Source organism: Echinops telfairi, unplaced genomic scaffold (assembly GCF_000313985.2).
Source record: "Echinops telfairi isolate 266 unplaced genomic scaffold, ASM31398v2 ScPeMD7_31;HRSCAF=116, whole genome shotgun sequence".
Taxonomy (NCBI): domain Eukaryota; kingdom Metazoa; phylum Chordata; class Mammalia; order Afrosoricida; family Tenrecidae; genus Echinops; species Echinops telfairi.
The window spans coordinates 27693752-27713182 of NW_022103928.1; the positions used below are offsets into that span (position 1 = coordinate 27693752).

General features: G+C 46.6%; 1 protein-coding gene across 2 annotated transcripts in view; it reads left to right on the forward strand.

Moving 5' to 3' along the window:
* RBSN (rabenosyn, RAB effector) overlaps positions 1-19431 on the forward strand; it is a 25070-nt gene that overhangs the window by 4261 nt on the left and 1378 nt on the right. The window contains exons 2-11 of one of the 2 annotated variants that reach the window (XR_006680035.1): positions 601-741; positions 1565-1665; positions 2486-2531; positions 2699-2860; positions 5089-5330; positions 6797-6867; positions 11050-11136; positions 12047-12149; positions 14825-14929; positions 15621-18214. Coding sequence is in view for 1 of the 2 variants with exons in the window: in XM_013004559.2 (XP_012860013.1) it covers positions 601-741; positions 1565-1665; positions 2486-2531; positions 2699-2860; positions 5089-5330; positions 6797-6867; positions 11050-11136; positions 12047-12149; positions 14825-14929; positions 15621-16781 (2219 nt within the window). In the remaining variant the exon portion in view is untranslated. Of the gene's footprint in view, positions 1-600; positions 742-1564; positions 1666-2485; positions 2532-2698; positions 2861-5088; positions 5331-6796; positions 6868-11049; positions 11137-12046; positions 12150-14824; positions 14930-15620; positions 19426-19431 lie in introns of those variants that run through there. The other variant, XM_013004559.2, reaches the window with a different exon arrangement.

Consider the following 19431-nt stretch of genomic DNA (forward strand, 5'->3'; position numbering starts at 1 on the left):
CGTTTGCAAGTTTACAATTCAATAAAAGTTTTGAAAAATGTATGTATTCATGTAACTACCACCCCAATTTGCTGCTGAGTGCCTTGGAGACTGTTCTAATTCGTAGGGACCCATAGACAAAGAAGACCTGGCCGGTAGGGTTTTATTGACTATGACTTTTACGGAAGCAGATGCCGGGTCTTTTTCCCTTGAAGCTGCTGGGTGGTTTGAACTGCCAATGTTTTTGGTTAGCAGCTGAGTGCCGGAGTATTGTGTTCCAGGGTTTCTCACCACCCCAATCAAGGTATAAATACTTCCATCACTGTGGTCCATTCTTCATCACACTTTATTGTAGCCCCACTATTTAACTGGACCCTCCCATTTGGAAATGAGCAGTGATTTAGCCTCTCTGTTGGCCACATTAACTTACTACTAATGCTAGCTAGTGAGTGTACTGCTTTGTGTATTTGTAATACATTATTTGTGTACTTGTGTTTTACTTGGGACCCAACATTTTCTTCAGCATTTTTAATCAATGTTGTTTTCTGAGATTTCCCTTGACTCTTGATTGGAAGTTCTTTGTGGGTTCATTTGTGTTATGGGCTCCATTTTTCCCCCAAGGTCTGGTCCAGAAGGCTAAGAAAGCAAAGAACAGATTGCTGAAACGAGAAGGAGATGACCGAGCAGAATCAGGGACTCAAGGATATGAGTCTTTTAACTATGGAGGGGTTGATCCTTATATGTGGGAGCCCCAAGAACTTGGTAAGAAGATTCCCTTATTCCTTCAGCAAAAGTTTATGGAGCATCCACATTGGTTTTTTGTTTTTTGTTTTTTAAAAAAATCATTTTATTAGGGGCTATGGGTGCTGTGTTTAGGGTTGGCTGAACAAAAGCTTCTCCTGGGCATTAAGTCCTAGTGGGAGGGAAGATGCTGAGCGCCTGCATGGTGTGAAGCATTGCCTGACATGCTGCCCCTGCTTGACCTCTTGGTACTCTCTATACCCCAAAGTGACCTGTCCAGGGTCCAACAGCTAGGAAACTACAGAGCAGTATAGATCAAGATCTTTCTGCCTCCGAGTCCCATGTGCCATTGATGCCCTCCCCCATGGTATCTGCCTGGTGAGATCCACTGGTTTGTGCACCTTACTTTTCTGATGGGTATAATTATGGTACCATCTACTTACTTTCAAGATAATAATACCTTTGCGGCAATGAAAACATTCGCAATGGATTGTGGTGATAGTTGCACAGCTGTGACTATACTGAAAACAACTGAAGGATATGTATTAATTGGCAAATTATATGTATGTGAATTATATTTCAATAAAGCTGTTATAAAACATCAGGCCACATAGAGGTGAACCAGATCATCTCGCACAGCTTTTAACTCTTGGATGATAGCAATCATTATTATAATAAACTATTGTTTGTGCTTGTACTATCTTAGGTTGGGGATTATTGTAGTAAGACTAAAATCCCAGAATTCCTGGTCACCTCTGAAATGTATCGAAGACCAGCAGCAAGATAGAGGGCTCAGCCAGAGGCATTACAAGCAACTAACTTTCCCCACCTTCCTCCCCTTTAGGTGCTGTGAGAAGCCATCTTTCTGATTTTAAAAAACACCGAGCTGCCAGGATTGACCACTATGTTGTCGAAGTCAATAAATTAATAATCAGGTTAGAGAAGGTAAATTTTGTCATTTCAAAACATTTTTTCCCCCTGCAAGTTTAACTTTTCTTGGGGGGTTGGTGACGGGAAACAACATTTCTACAGCGTGTGTTCTACATGTATATCTGTATGCATATCTGTTGCTGGCCAAGAAACACCCTTAGTGCCGGGCAGGTGGTAAACATGTCTAACCTGGACGGTTTAAGTGAACCTGGACAGACTAGCACCATGTGGGCTTCCCTTTTCCTTCCCTGGAGCCAAAAGGCTGCTGAAACTTTCCTGCATCTGGGTGCCTTTCTCTTCTGAATGTTCCCGGTATAAATACTACATTGCCCATCGAGTCCTTTCATGGGTCATTTGATGGCAGATAGTGAGGGAACTGGTGAACACGTCTGTGGGGTTTGGCCCAAATCAGCCGACCCTGGGAAGCTCTGGCTGGGCCTCATCCTGTGGTACATGAGCACGTCTCGTGCTGTGGCCACTCTGCTTTACTCTGACCGTAGAAATGCTGTGGAGTACAGCCTGGATTGTGTGGTGAGCCTGCCAGCACCCACAGGGACAGTTCTTTTTGTGTGCTTTGTAGGGCAGAAAATTGTGTCCAGGAGAATTGGAGGTTCAATAACCAGCCCGCTCTCATCCTCGCCGGTCCTTAGTTATTGTTTATGTGGGTAGCCAGCCATAAAGAGAGGGGAAGGAAGGTGCTCTAAGACTGTACTGAGTGAACTTGCTTTCATGATGTGAGGAGGGGGTGGGGGTGGGGGGCAGGTGAAGCCCATTCCCACTTTGACACCTCCTGCTTGCGAAAGTGCGCACGCTGACACTCTTTCCTCCTTGTCAGCTCACCGCGTTTGACAGAACCAATGCTGAGTCTGCCAAGATCCGAGGTAACTCTAGAACTTGGTTCATGTTCATTCTATTCTTTAACTTACTCCCTGACTATTCTATTCTTCATTCTTCATTCTATTCTTTAACTTACTCCCTTAACTTATTCTCTTCTGTGAAAATGGCCCATTCTTCTGTTTGTGTGGATTTTGGTTTGTTTTTTCCAAAGCCATAGAAAAGTCAGTGGTGCCTTGGGTCAGCGACCAGGATGTCCCTTTTTGTCCTGACTGTGGCAGTAAGTTCAGCATCCGTAACCGCCGCCACCATTGTCGCCTCTGCGGGTCTATCATGTGCAAGAAGTGCATGGAGCTCATCAGCCTTTCCTTGGCAAGTAGGTAATGGGGAAATGGCCTCGGTAGGGTGGTCCCCCGATCCGAATCTCCCTTTGGGGTTAGCTTGTTTGCTAATTACCACTGTGACCATGGGATCTTTTTGTTTAAACCAACGGCTCACGAGGTTGTCATTCATTCACATACTGATGGGATGGGGCTACGTTTGTAGCAGGAGTCAAGCAGGCTTTTTCTGTAAATGGTCACATAGTGAATATCTAGTTTTGTGGATTACATGTGGTCTGTATGGTACTTTTGAAAATGTAAGCACCATTCTTAACTCGAAGGCCACTTACAAAAATAAAAATAAAAGGCTGATCATCTGTATGAAACCTGATGGTCAAAAGATTTCTTTAAAGTCAGATGAAAGGTTAGGGGGCAGGGAAACTAGATTACTGGAAATGGGACAACCAGAAGGGAAATAATGAGAATGTTGGCACATTGTGAAGCATGTAGCCAATGCCACTGAACAATTTGTGTGGAGACTGTTGAATGGGAAGCAGTTTTTGCTTTGTATACTTCCACTTAAACCACAACAAAGTATCATTAAAAAAATAAAAGCAGGCCAAGGCTACATTTGATCTGTGAGTCATCATTGCCGTACTTCTGGTCTATAAGGGTAGGTCCCTGGGTTGTGCAAGTGGTTTGCAATCAACTGCTCAACTAAAGTTGGTGGTTCAAACCCATCCAGCAGTGCCTCAGAAGAAAAACCTGGGGAACTAAAGATTATAGTCAGGAAAGCCCTGCTTGGCAGTTCTTCTAGTCCAACATATGCAGTTGCCATGAGTTGGAATGGATGTGACAGCAATCAGTGTTTTTGTTGTTGTTGTTATTGTTGGTTTGCTTTTTGGTCTATATAACATAGTCCATTCCTCTGGAAATCCAGAATGTAGCAAGGCGTAGGGACTCGCACATGAAGAGTTGCTTTATACAGCATTAGGTACAATTAGACAAGTGTTCAGGTACCAGGAGAGGCTCAGCTCTGCTTGGATGGGGCAGGTGGGGTTTCAAAAGGAGACTGTAGGAGAGGGGCTGGAAAAATGAGAAGTGGGCTGCTCCTTTCCTTTGGGATCAAAGCCCTCGCAGTTCACTGTTGTTTAGGACACCTAATGTCATACCGTGAGAGAGACTGTGCTGCCGATGTTGTGGAAAGCAGGAGCCTGGGTGCTCAGGTTCAGGAAGCAAGGTTCTTGAGGAGCCTTGAAAGATGAATGGAAGTGCAGAAGAGAGGGGAGGAATGCTGGGTAGAGTCCCGAGCAGGGCAGACATACAGAATTTACAGAGACTCAATAATTAGTAGGTGAGCAAATGGAATAGTCGTCAGAGTGTGGAGTGCATCTGTAGGAATTATGGGAATGAAACCTCAAAAGTAAGGTGAGATCACGCCCCAGACTTTGACTCTCAGCTAGTTAAAAGTTGCTAAAGCTGACCTTAGCAGCTTTGGGATGAGTTTAAGCCTTGTCCCAGGGACAAGTCCCAGGTACCCTTGTGCATGTCCAGATCACACAGTTTTGGGACAACCTAGAGGCATAAGCAGAGGCTTCCTCTGTCCAACCCTCCCACCCACAGGGATCACTTTACCTTCATCCTTCACCTTTCCTTGGAGGCTGACGCCCTGTTTCCCCTGAGGAGTATTTTTGTATCCTAATATTTTCTGGGCAGCTGCTGTAGAGTGAGTGGCCTTCCTGGGTATGTTAGGAGTGCAAGTATAAATAAGGAAGCTTCTACCTTTAAAGAGTCACTGGTTCCTTGGGCAGCTTTGGAGTGTGTATATAACTTGTATGAGCAGGTCAGTGGAAAGTGTCCCAAGATGGGCAGTGTGGTGGGAGCCAGCAGGCATGGTAGCATAGTCACCCCTGAGAATGGGGGAAACATGCTGGAGGACATGTCATTGTGCTATACTTTGGAAGGGTAGGAGAGGTTTGGGAATGGGGGAGGCTATGTTTGGGGGTACCCCAGGGAACAAGGAGGAAGGTATGTGATGAGGCCAGGTAAGAATGGGCCTCCAAGCCTTGAAGACAGACCACCCTAGGCTGTGTGGCCCTTCCCCAATGGCAGTAGGATGCTTTTACCACCAGGGTATGACCCCCCAAAGTCAGAAGTCTAGGTACTTCTTGTCCATAGGAGGAGCCCAAATCAAGGAACTGTGGACAGGCACACTGTTGTCCTGGAAGACGGAGTACTTAGATACTGGTGTATACTGTTGCTTGTCCTGTGCTGTGGTTTGCAGACAAGCTCACCAGTGCCAGCAAGGACTCCCTGAGCACCCACACCAGTCCCAGTCAGTCGCCCAACAGTGTCCGAGGTTCCCGCCGGGGCAGCATCAGCAGCGTGAGCAGTGTGAGCTCGGTGCTGGATGAAAAGGATGACGACCGCATCCGCTGCTGCACGCACTGCAAGGACACGCTGCTCAAGAGGGAGCAGCAGATTGACGAGAAAGAGCACACACCTGACATCGTGAAGCTGTACGAGGTGAGACAGTGGCTCAGGGGCTGCCTCCCACGGTGCTTGCTATGCCTGCAGTCCTGACAACTCTGGGAACTTAGTGGTTCCTTTGAATCATTTCAAGTTTCTGCTAAAGAAAAGGTCATGCCCCGAGGCTCCACTTGGTGTCTTCTCCAAGAGCCATCTTGGGAGTACCTTTGCACTGGTGGTCTGGGAGCACCGGATGGTTGCCATATGCTAAGAGCAGGTTCTGTGGGCAAGGCCAGAACTGGGGGAGGACATTGGACATGTGGTCAGGAACAGTCCTGGGGAGGCTCATTCAAGGAGTCAGGCTTTTCAAGCTTAGGAAAGTGCCTGTAGGTTTAGCATTTCCCTTTTTATGTCCGTTCAGATGCTCCAGCTCGTTTTATGAGTGACTCCATAGCACCCTTAGCAGATGCACACTTTAAAAGAAACAGTGTAGCACAAAGCAGTCAAGGTCTCTGGGAGTGAGGCTGGGCTTGTTCTCCTAGTGACTAGTTAAGGCATGTGGGTGGAGTAGGGATCAGCCAGGTGAGGCCGGGCAGGGAGGCATAACAGACAAGGCAGAGAACAGAACAGGAAGCCCCCCAAACCCTCTTATAGGACGAGTGTATTTTCGTCTGATAACTACTGAAGGTTGGTTAACAGTTCTGTCTCTTAGTAGCTATGTTTCTGGAATCACTATGAAAATACCCGTTACTGAAAATGGTGTTTATTAAACCCGCTGCTCAGCTAAGTGTTGCTTGCTATTATCTATCTTCTGTGTGAGATTTATGCTTAGGTTTTACTTTCATAAATAGCCAGTGTACTCTGTTTCCTTTCTCGAGGTAAACCTTGGCAGTGCCTGGATCTTGCCTGACACCAGCTGGCCAAGAAAGAATGTAGCATGTAATTCCTCCTTTTTGCCCCAGTGACACAATAGTCCAGGGGTCCTCAAACTAAACAGGGGGCCAGTTCACTGTCCCTCAGACCCATTGGAGGGCCGGACTATAGTTAAAAGAAAAAAACTATGAACAAATTCCTATGCATACTGCACATATCTTATTTTGAAGTAAAAAATCAAATGGGGCAAAAACACCCGGCGGGCCAGATAAATGTCCTCGGCAGGCTGCAGTTTGAGAACGCCTGCTTGATTAGTTTGTGTCCTGGAAGGCCTTGCTCCTCAAAACCATCTGATCCCAAGTTCCACCCTCTCTTTCCTTACCATGCGATTTTCTGCTGATAAAGTAGCTTTGTAAATCAGGAAATCAACGATGAAAACTTAACCCAAAAATCTACTCTACATTTTTTTACCATGTTTTAGAAAAATACTTATGATAAATAAATAAAAGCAAAAAGAAAAATACTTATGACAAAATATTTGTCATTTCAACTTTATTTACATGTATGATTTAGCGATAATTATGTTCACCAAGTAGTATGACCCTCACCACTATTTGTTTCCAAATTCAACTTTTCTGTTTCACTCTTAGAAATTGCAGCTCTGCATGGAGAAAGTTGACCAGAAAGCTCCTGAATACATCAGGATGGCCACATCGTTAAAGTAAGCTCCTCCTCCCCTTTTCCCACTCCAGTGGTGAATATGTTTTGAGATGTTAGATCAGTTCTGAAAATGAAAAGCTAACCAAATCCATGCTTTTGTTCTGTGCCTCACTCGAGAGCGCAGTCTCGGTGTCCATATTCCAGTAGGGCCACATCACAATCATTCGAGCTCTGTGAAAACGTATTCCAGTAGGTGACTTCCAGCTAGGCTGCGTGGAGCAGGCTTGGGAAAACAGGTATTGGATGATTGGTACCAGTGCTGGGGCAGCATCCGGAGCGAGAGAAGGGTAGTGGCCTCATGGTCTTTCTTAGGCAAATGTAGGATAGGGCTGAACAGGGCCATTCCTTTAGAGCAGGGCTTAGTAAACCACAGCGCTCAGGCCAGATCTAGCCTACTGTATGTTTAAAAACAATAATCCTGAGATGCAATTCACATACTATAAGATTAACCGTTTTAAAAGCTAACAGTTCAGCGACATTTAGTACATTTGAAGTGTTATCTAACTACTTTTGTGTAGTTTCAAACATTTTTGTCACTCTAAACGCAAACCTAATACTCAGTAAGCAGCTGCTCCCCACCCCTCTGGCTACCAGCTATCTATAGTCTGCCTCTAGAGCTTTGCCTAGTCTGGACATGCCACATAAATGGCATCATACAATTTGTAGTCTTTTGTGACAGCTTCTTTAACACAGTATTCTCAAAGTTCATCTGTGTTGTAACATGTTATCAGTCCTTCATTCTGTCTTGAATTGTATGATCTGAATTATATGGCACAGATGTACAATGTATTTATGGCCACATTTTAAAAACCATTTTATTGGCCTATAATTCACATCATCCAATTCAATAGTTTTAATCACATTCAAAAGAGTTGTACAGTCATCTCCACCATCAATTTTAGAACATTTACGTCTCTCTTGTACTCATTGCCATCAGCTCCTCACCCCCACCCCCCGCCCCCACCTCCCCTGCCATACTGCCCAAGCAACCATCAGTGCAGTTGCTGTAGCTTTACCTATCCTGGATTTCATGCAGAAAAGAAAAGACCCATTGCACTCTGCATGCTAGCAAGGCTATTCACACCCCTGGTCTATGGGCAGCGGGGATTCACTGGAGGCTTCATGCATGCATGGACCCTGCACATGGACGTTGAACTCCCACTGTCATCGATAGCCTTCTGTAAACTGGGTGTTCACAATTTACGCTCTGAAACGAGTCCCTCCTTTGGGTTTAGATTTTATTATTTGTAATCCTTGGATCACACAGACTGGTGTGCTTTTTCCATGTGGGTTTAGTTGATGCCTCACTTAGATGGCTGCTTGTTTGAAAGCAAGCCTTTAAGACCACAGATGCTATTCTTTCTAATAATGAGCCCCAATTCCTTTCAGATATATGGTTTATATGTGTCTCTCTTACACTTTAAAGACATTGTTATCATTTTGTTAGAGAACATTATCAATCCTCCTCCTAGGGCAGTGGTTCTCAACCTTCTTAATGCCGTGACCCTTTAATACAGTTCCTCATGTTGTGGTGAACCCCAACCATAGAATTATTTTCTTTGCTACTTCATAAATGTAATTTTGCTACTATTATGATTCGTCGTGTAAATATCTGATATACAGGATGTATTTTCATTGTTACAAATTGAACATCATTAAAACATAGTGATAATCACAAAACAATATGTATTATATATTTTGAAATATTTGTGTTTTCTGATGGTTGCCTAAGACCATCGGAAGGGTCATTCGACCCCCAAAAGGGTCTCGACCCACAGATTGAGAACTGCTGTCCTAGGGCATAAGGTAATTCTATTGATACTGTCATTCATTTAGCCAATGGTGTAGAATTTAAAACACTGTTAAGAAGAGGGCATGCAAATGTAAACTGGCTACAAACTGCAGTACAAGAGTTGTTGACGTGTGCAGATTAAACTCTTAAGTGACTGCACACTATTTACACAAACATTGGGGGTTGATGATAGAGCAAACTTTTCAATAACATTCACGATGGCGGAACCATGCCTACCAGACTGATACACGTAATAATAAAGCAAAGAGAGTATTAAAATAGTGAGTATATGATAGTCTCAGCCCACACCAAAGTCCAATGATTGCCAGGTGGGATAACAGTCATCTGGTTCTGAAACATTAGGGAATTTCAGCCTTAAGACCAACAGTTGCAGGTGAGTTTGAGGTAAAGCCCAGTTCACTGCATGGGGTTTATGTCGCATTTCGTATATCCATTTATCAATTCATGCTGGTGGGGTTGTAAAATGGTAAAACTACCATGTGCCTCCCCCCCAAACTAGAAAGAAAACTACTTTATGATCCAGCAGTTCAGCTCCTGTGTATATACCACAGAGATCTGATAGAAGAAACGTGAATAGGCATGCGCACACCTGTGTTCATCCCAGTACTGTTCACTAGAACCAAAAGACCGAAACCGCCTGTGTGCCCATCTTTGGATGAATGGATAAACAAAATGGTGCAGGCATACAGTGGAGTCCCACACAGCCAAAAAAAGAATGAGTCATGGAAACAACGTAGATGATGATTATTCTGAGTGAAATAAGTCAATCACAAAAGGACAAATATTGTATGATTGCACTTTTATGAGAAGAATTGATACATAGATCCCAGTGCTCATTGGTCGTTACCAGAGTTGGATGGAGCAGGGAGGGGGAATCACTCTCTAGATAGGAGACACTTGTTATTTTTGGTGATGGGAAAGGTACAGTTTGTACAGCTTGGCCAAGGTAAGTGGTGTCACTAATAAGTGACACCAGAACAAGGCACATTTTTGGTAAATGCTGTGACATACACAATTTTTAGCAATAGCAGCAATAACCAAAAAATATATATGTGATTTTATATATATAGGTAGGTAGGCATATGTGTGTATAGGGAGGTATGGGTGTATATGTACGTGGGCATGTATAGGTGTATCTATGTGCATATGTGTACATGCTTATATATTTATATAACAAACTACATAAGGGACACATTTGTGGAAATTTCTTAGACTTAACAAATGCCTTGCAGGATTGGTGTACTAGATTTAAAGGCCTGGGATCATAATCTCATGAGACAACTCGGTCAGTTGATAGGATATAGTTCACGAACGCCGTCTCCTGGTTTGGTGAATAGCATCTGGGGCGTAATGCTGGGAGTGAAGAAGGAAACTTCAGTCTCCGAGAAGAAACAAGTCTATAGACTAAGAGTCTACTGAAGCCATGACCTCAAGAGCAGAGGCCAGAACTAGATGTGCCTGGCTACCACTACTGACTGTTCTGATCAGGGTCACAATGAATGGACTTTGAAAGAATGAGAAAAAACTGTAGAACAGAACTCAAATTCTGAAAAGGTGTAGACTTATTAAACCGGTTGAGATTAGAGCCCTCCTCCCTGACAAGATTCTTACCCTGAGGTATTCCCAGGTCACCATCAGCTAAATAATAGATTGGTGCATAGATCAGAATGGACTCAATGGCAGTGAGCTGGCATATGAGAGAGTTTCATAGAGATAGGTGATTGTGTGTGTGTGTGTGTGTGTGTAGAGAGAGAGACATAAGGAAATGGCTGACAGTGCCCGGCGGAAGTCTAGACATATCTCCCTACTTGTGGCGCCATGCAGTAGCTGCCCCGTCGTCCCGCTTCCCCCGGAGGAGGCGTGGTTGCATAGAAAACTCAAGAGGCACTCTGCGCTAGCATAGCACAGCCCCTGCATTTAGTTGAGCACATCAGATACTTTCCTAGGCATAGTGGAATTACTTAGGGAAAGTACTTTACAGTAGACTCAGCCCCACCTGTTTAAGCAATGTGCAGGAGTCTGAGGCATGAACCTCTGGTGCCTGCAAACCGAGCTTCCCATTCATTAGCACTTATGTTTTGAATAGGAATGAACCCTGCATTAAGTACAAATTGTCACTCTTAGAAAAATGAACTATATCTGCTTTAGTGAGGCCTTAAGCCTCACTTAAATCCACTAGAACCTTCTTTATTTTATTTTTTTGGCAATCAAGTCACTTTATTAAATAGTTGCTGGAGGGCTCGGGACAGTGAGGGCCGATGACTGCAGTCTGATTGAATCTCGCAGCTGCCGACTGCTAGCTCCGCCTACACTCTGCTCTTCAGTCAGCATGATTTAATAGTGATCAGATGTCTCTGTGATTTCTTCCAGTGCTGGGGAGACAACCTACAGTCTGGAACATGCCAATGACCTTCGGGTGGAAGTACAGAAAGTATATGAGCTAATAGACACTTTAAGGTATGGCCTGTCTTACCTGCTGGTCTTCATTGGCAAGGTTCAGAAGTTAGAATCTATGTGTTCTAATGAAATAAGTGGATGACCAGCTAACCTGGGCTCACCCACAGTTCGTGTGACAGTGGGAATGTGTGAAGGGGAGTCCAAGGAGGGTGGTAGCGCTGATACCTGATGAATCACAATAACTCTTGGTTACTGTTTTCTAATGTGTGTACTTCTAAAAGAATAAGAGCTATGTGTTGACAGCGATGTGCTCTCATCACTCTATTTTCCACGTAGAATATCTCATCTGTTTTACCCTGTGAGATAATAGCCCTGGTTTTATAGGTCATAAGATGTAACACAGCTAGCAAAAAGATTAGTATCGGGATCTAAACCCGGTTCTAGCCTATTCTTCCTTCAAGTCTGTAGTGATTTTTTAACTGAGACTGGCTGCCAGGGTTCAATCAGCCCACTGAGGCATATGCGATGCAGTGATAGAGAAGGAGAACTGAGTTATGGAGTCTGTCTGTCCACCCATGCAGGACCAGCTACAGAATTTGCAGGACCTGGTGCAATGTAGGTCCTTTGTTCGAAAACTGTTAAGAATTTTAAGTCAGTGACAGTAGAGCATTGAATCAAGCACAAGCAGCTCTAAGTGCTAGATCTTGGGCACAGGTCACACGCTTGCCTATGTGGTCAGTCCCTCAATGACGGAGTCTTTGTCAAGCACCCTGTGTTGTGTTAGGGACCTTGGGTACACCCAAAGAGTACGAATTGGGCGTTGTCCTCAAGGAAATGTGAGTGAAACCGCTTGCCCATCTCCCCTATGATTCTTGGTTCCTCGTGAAAACCGGGCACCGCCAGGGGACTGTACACCTTCATTTCCGAGGTTGGTAGGGCGTGCTACACTGATGCGTTTGTCTTAATCCAGTAAGAAGATCTTAACCCTAGGCTTGAACCGGGACCCTCCACCACACCCACACACTCTGCGGCTGCAGCGAATGGTCAGATACTCGGCGACACTTTTTGTGCAGGTGAGCCATCGTACGGTGGTGTGAATATCACACTTGGTACACACTCCTCGGAAAGCATAGCTCATGCCAATAGCTTGTGTATTTTTGTATTTTATATCGATATGTCTATTATTCTTTTTGAAGATTATGAATACATTGTGCCATATTTAGAGAAACATCTGTGTTTCAGAGCAAAGTAAAAGTACTTTTAATCCCATATCCCTTGTATAGTAGCGCATCATTTTAGTGTATTCTGTTTCTTTTGTGTGTGTGTTTTTTATCTAATTAGTAGCAGTCTATGTCTCCTCTTCTTTCCATAAGTGTTAGATCATGAGCACTGTTGTTCGATTGGCTGCCGTGACTGGATTTGGCATCCTGTAGCTCTCCCCTTTGGTTGGACATTGGATAGGTCCTGATTTGGCTATTAAAGCTCGCCATGTGGGATGCACTGTACTTCTGTTTTTCCCCAACAGTTTTATTGGCACATAATTTACATGTCATACAATTGAGTAGTTCAATTGTTCAATTATATCAAGGGGAATTGTACAATCACCACCACATGTATCTTAGAGCCTCCCCACTCCCCAAGGTTAAATCGCCTTTAAATGAGTTGTGCAATCACAATCAGTTCTAGTGCTCCCTCTCCGCTCCTGCCTTCATTGTTGACTCCCCAGATCCCCTTTCCCTCCCTATCGCCCACCGCCCACCCCTGCAATCCCTGTAACGCCTTGTATCAGTGCTTATCATTGTACATCCACTCCTCCAGTGCTTCCCAGCTGGGAAGCCCAGCAGAAGACAATGAAAAACAAACTGCACAAAGGTGGTATTAGTATAAAGACAAAAATAGAAATAACGCGTGAGAGGGAGAAGAGCACCGTCGACTTTCAAAAAGCCAGGGAAGAAATTTCTGTCATGGAACAGCTACAAGATACTTGCACCCAGAACAAATTCAGTTTGTATCTATAGTGAGGTCAACTGGCCACATAGTGTGGTCAATCCAGCGTAATCAAGATGACAATGGTCTCTGCCTGATAGTAAGGCTGTTCAGGACTCTTGCCTCTGGCTAGAGCGGATCCGACAGCGGCACGGTCTGACTAGGTCCTCTGCAGACGGGCTTTGGGCTCCACTGCCCTCCACAGTCTTCTACAAATTGGGGGTTCGCACTTTTCGCTCTGATGCTTTTCTCTTCACCATGCTGGAATTTTGTTCTTGTCATCTTTGCACCACGCAGGCTGGTGTGGACTTGGTGGAATCCCCGCTTAGTACACAGCACCTCCGCCTGGGGAGCTCCTGAAGGGCTCTCCCTGGGGCCTTGGTTAGGAGGAGATTGCTGGTGGTTCGGAGGCAGGTTAAACCTAGGCAGTTAGAGCTGAGTGGCATCTTTCTACCCTTGAGAACCGCCCGTGAGAGCACCACAGGCGGCAGCTCCGGGGCTCCCTGGTAAAGACTTCCAGCGGACAGGGTCCTGTCCAGTCAGTTTCCTGACACTGTCCGGCCTAGAAGGAGGCCTTTCCTGCTTTTGATGAATGAGCCCCGAGTGCCTCTATGTATCAGGCAGGGCTCTAGGTGTTAGGTGTCCAACAAGACAAACAAATTCAGTGTTGGTTCGCACTCAAAGTGACCCTATCGGGCAGAGTAGAACTGCCTCTGTGCGTTTCCAAGACTTTAACTCTTGATGGATGTAGAAAGATTCATCTTTCTCCGGTGGAATGACTGGTAGCTTCAAACTGCTATAAAAAAGACAGACATTTCTGTTCTTGTAAAACTTCTTTTCTAGAGAGGGGTAGAGAATAAGCACCTCCAATGCATGGGTGGTAAGTGTCAGGTCTTTCAGAGATGAGGGACAGCACGAGGCTTAATTAATAGATTTATTGAGGGAGGTGAGGTTGGTAGGGAACGAGATAAAAGGAGATGAGGTGAAAGGATTTTAGTGTAGCTGCATGGAGAAAGGTTAGAGCTGGCCCTTTGTCTGAAGCCAGAGAACAGCTGACTCAAAAGGTATGGAGACCATGAGAGCTGCTACTACAGAAAGGAAGAGAACATTAGGCGTCATCCCGGCCCACGAGCGAACTACAGTAGGGTTTGGGACCTGAAAGGAGCCCCTGGAGAGCGGTAGGAGCTGCAGGCATGTCAGGCGGAGAACAGGGGTGAGGGGCAAACACAACGCTGCAAGGGGGTGCAGTGGGGAACGGCAGGAGAGCGAGTAAAGGAAATAAGGAAATTCCAGGGTATTTATGTCTTTGGGACATCTGTAAATGTTTTAGACACGATGAATCCTGCGCATGTTTCTGGTTAGGCGCTGATCATGCCGCGTGTGGGTCGGACGCCAATGTGGGAAGACTGGCAGAGTACGCTTTGTAAACAGAAAAGATGTCTCCAGTAATGCTGCCGCCAGACCCTAGCAAGCTAGTGAAAAGTCTTAGGGAGAAGGGGTCCATGGAGAGGCTGCAGTGGAGAGTTACAAATTGACCTAGGTGCCCCATTGAGAAGGTGACATTTGCGCCAGGTGAATAACTGAAGGGTGTCTAATACTGATCATCTCACAAGGAAAGGGCAGCATGACTGGGACATTAACTCACTGGCCCAATGTAAGGGTTAGGTCCACCCTTGTGACTGTCAGTGTGACTGAGGGTGTCAGAGCTTAACTGACACAGGCATTCCATTGACTCCCCGAAACTGTTTGTGACTCTCTACAGGAAAAGTTGCTTGGCTTGATGTCACTCCCTACCAAAGATCAATTTGAGGAACTGAAAACGAAAAGGAAGCAGGAACTAGAGAAGAAGAGGCTACAGGAGAGAAAGGCGAGTGGAATAGCTCCCGCCATGGCTTCCTGCACGGGTACCCTTGACCCCAGAGCTCCCACAAGGCCCTGTGAGATGACAGCGAAGCAAAACCTCTCATGCTGTCTACTATGGGTTTTGCTTCTGGCCTGGCCTCCCTCGGGTCTACAAAAAAACAGAATGCACCTCTGCTTGTATTTCAGAGGCTCAACTGATTTTCTCCTGCCTAGGACACTGTAGAGCGGGAGAAAGACGGGACTTTGTATCGCATACAGAGTGCCAGTCTCGGGACCCACGGGCACAGTTCTACCCTGTCCTAGGGGGCTGCTCTGAGTCAGCCTAGACTCAATGGCAGTGAGTTTGGAGAGCACCAGAGAGACTGGCACTTTCCCTTCGGAGGGAGGTTGCAGAGGCTGTGCAATCTTAAACAGCACATACCCTGCCTGTGTACTGCTGTGTGAGACTAGTGTACATCAGGGATAGAGCTCAGAAGCTGGAGAAAAAAAGCAGATGGCCAGTGAATCTCACCCTTTGATTCATTTTTGAAAACCAGAGCCTGCCATTTCCCAGCCCCCCCATCAAAGAACTTCATGTGGTGGTAGCAGCTGGCTGTGCTTGTCCTGAAGTGGGCACGAGCATCGTGCTGGCTCGGATAGAAGGGGGTCTGGAGCAGCACTTGCTTGTGACCTATGACCGTGCTTCTTCTCCCCAGGCCGCCCTGGAATCCCAGCGAAGGCTGGAGGAAAAGCAGAGTGGCTTGGCTCCTCGTGCAGCCAACGGGGAGGTGGCGTCTCTTCGCAGGGGCCCTCCCTCCCTGCAGAAGGCCGAGGGCTGGCTCCCTCTCTCAGGAGGGCAGGGCCACAGTGAAGACTCAGACCCCCTCCTCCAGCAGATCCACAACATCACATCATTCATCAGCCAGGCCCAGGCCGCAGGTCGGACAGATGAAATGCGCACGCTTCAGGAGAACCTGCGGCAGCTGCAGGATGAGTACGACCAGCAGCAGACAGAGAAGGCCATTGAGCTGTCCCGGAGGCAGGCTGAGGAGGAGGCCCTGCAGCGGGAGCAGCTGCAGATGCTTCAGGAACGGGAGTGGGAACGGGAAAAGGAGCAGTTCCAAGCGGTGTCCTTGCACACACGGACGCAGTCCCTGGACTTCCAAGAAGTCAGGCCCTTTCAGCTGGATCCTGGGAGAGAGCCTCACACCCTCCTCACTCACACCCTGCACCGCGGTGTGCCCCCAGCTCAGAGTCGTGCAGCTCCCAAGACGCCCTCACCCAGCTCAGCTGGAGAGCCCATGAGAGCATGGTGTGGGCCTCCGGCGCTCAGCCAGGAGTTCCTCCCCCCAAGCTCTGCGCCACAGCCCACGGAGGTGCCTGCCCCAAACCCCTTTGAGGAGGAAGATCTCTCCAGCCCCACAGAGGAGGGTGCTGGCAGCCCTCCTGCTGCAGAGGCTTCCGTCAGACTCTCAGCCCAGATCCCAAGGGAATACAATCCCTTTGAGGAAGAAGAGGAGGAAGACGAGGAGACAGTAGTGGGGAATCCCTTTGTTACGCCAGATGGCTCAGCACCCAACCCCTTCGATGAGGAAGATGAATCTCCCTCCCAGAGGCCTTCAAGCCCTCCTGGTCTTGGCAACCCTTTCGAGGAGCCTGCCTGCACTAACCCCTTTGAAGTAGACAATGACAATGACAGCGGCCCTGAGGGCGAGGGGCCCATTGAGGAGGAGCTGCTGCTTCAGCAGATTGACAACATCAAGGCGTACATCTTTGATGCCAAGCAGTGCGGCCGCCTGGACGAGGTGCAGGTGCTGACGGAGAACCTGCGGGAGCTGAGGCGCACTCTAGCCAAGCAGCAGGGGGATCTTGACTGACCAGGGTGGTGGGCTTGACAGGGAAGGAGGCAGGGTGAGAAGGAAGGTGCGTGCATACGAGGGGAGGGGCTCTGCTGTCTTGAGCGATGCACTTTGAGGTATTTCCACTACAATGGGATAATGGGAAAGAGCACCCAAAGTCAGCATTTGTTTGCTGAATCTCCTGTGCCCTGTTTTTTGCTTGTTTGTTAATTGGAGGCTTTCCCTTTAGAAGGGACTTTCCAGTTTCACTCCTGAGCATCACTAAATGCAGCTCTGTTGGGCTCGGGTAGAGTGTTTGCCCTGCCCCTCGTGGGTCTGTTTGCTAACTGCCTGGTCATTGGTCAGTATGCAGAGTTAGTTACAGGGCGGCCTGGTATAGAGCCTTCCTTTTAGCCGAGGTGGGCAAAATGGGCTCCTTAAATTACACTTTGTTCGGCTCCTGTGGCAGTCTGGTTGCCATGTCTCACCAGGAGCTCCCTCTGCTGGGCTCAGGGCAGAGAAAGGGGAGGGGTTACAATGAAAGGGGCCGTTGGAGTGAGAGTCCAGCATCTTGTTAAGAGGATGGCATCTCCCCCCAGGGTCTGTTTCTCTGTGCGTTTCTGTCTCTTTTAGGAAGTTATGCTCTCACTACAAGGGTTGGCATTGTGAGGGTGATCAGGAGCTGTTCAGAAAGCGGGATAGAGGAAGCCGGAAGTATCCGAGGGAAGAGGTTCTGAAGGGACTGAATGAAGGCAGGAACCACCCTCCCTCCCTCAGCTCCCGCAGAATCAGGGTCTCTTTCAAGGGCCGATCCATCATTGAGGAAGTGACAGTCAGAGACCTTTCTTCTGTGGAACATGGCCCGGGGGCAGAAAACAGTGATTTTCTCAGGGCCAGTTGGCCACCCCCCTCCTTGTCCTGACCTGGGGCACTGGTGAGGTATTTTCTTAGCAATGTCAGTATTAAGAAATGGAGACAGGTGAAGAGGCACAAGCCAGGACAATCCCAAAGGCAGTGCCATACTCTCCTTGGTTATACAGGCAGAAAGGGAGCTGTTAACTCTTTCATGACCAAATTATTTTCTACTTTGAATTTTTTGTGGATGCCTTATTGGTGTTTCCAATACGGGAAGGTAGAATGAAATCAAGGGGGAAATTTTTTTTTTTTTGCGGTAATATGGATTTTTATACAATTACGTAGGATACATACTGTATATACTCGAGTATAACCAACCTGAATGTCAGCCGAGGCACCTAATTTTACCACAAAAACTGCATTAAAAATGTGCCGAAAAACTCGGCTTATACATGAGTATATACGGTATGTCCCAAGAGGATTCTGCTGGTAGGATTGGTGGAGCGAGGCTCAAACCGATTAAAATCATCCCTGCCAGTGGGAGCACACACCACAACTGGAGTAGCATCGCCCAAGAAACCTCAAAGGCTGACAGTGTTGGTGGGTGACATACAGGGGTAAGTAAAAAAGCGTTGCTACAAAATCATAGAAACCTTTGTTTGACAAAATTACCAGAATGTTAAACTATTGTTTCTTGACCTCTCCTCCGCCCTGCTGTCTACACTTTTGAGGGCAGAATCTCCACTTCTCTAGCCCTCCCCCAAAGAATCAGTTTACACCACCTCAGAACAGCAATTTGGGCATCTTCAAAGAACTCAGGTCAAATTCCTTTGACACGTTCTTTGTGTTTTGAGAACAAAAAAAGTCTGAAGGTGCAAGATCAGGGCTGTAGGGTAGATGAGGTAAGATTTCCCAAGGAAATTCCAATAGGATTGCCCTTGAAGAATGAGCAGATACATTGATGTGCTGGAAGACAGTACAAATTTCCTGGTCTTTTCTTCCCAATGCAGTTTTCAATTAAAAAAAAACAAACAAAAAACTTCTTCCTAATTGTGGGATCCAGCCCACATCTGGATGGGTCCTAAAGGACAGTTGTATAATTGAAGGGAAAAAATTGAGACAGAAGTTTTGGGGTGCTCACCCCCATGGTATCTGGAACCAGGTCTGGGAGAGAGAGAAATCAAGGGACAGCAGTTGGAACATGTCTGCTCCTATAGATAAATCTTCCTGCCAGATCGCAATCAGCCATGTGCTTGTAAGAGGGAACTTTAAGATAGCACTATTAGAGGAGGATTTGGATTAATCTTAATTATGAGAATGTGACTGGGACTCATCTCTAACTCCCTCCACCTAGCACCCCGGCCTCCCAGGCTTCTTAACATAAGAATTTGTCCCTGTACATTCTCTTCCCGGTTCTCAGTTTCCCACAGTAAGTCCCTATGCATGTCTTGTGTCCATGGAGAGAACCTATTAAGATAACTCTTTTGGAATTAAAAACAAAAAAAACACAGAACAAAACTGTAGAACCTTCAGAGCGGACCTCTCTGCCTTGACCTCTCTCACTGGTTCGGCTGATCCCCTTGGAAGCCACTGTTGTGATTGGACCCTCTGTTTGAAGGTGCCCAAACCATTTCTGAGAGTACCTGCCTGCACTCATCCTCCCTCACAGAGACGCACTCAAACACAAGTTGTTTGGGATGCCCCCTGTGTGAAGTGGAACCGTCGTAGCAGTACTTTTGGCCCCACCTTTCACAGCACGATGGTCATGTGGCTCAGTGCTGAGCCGAGTGCCCGCAGCTGTAGTTGTTAACTAGTCACGTCATTCTCCCTCATG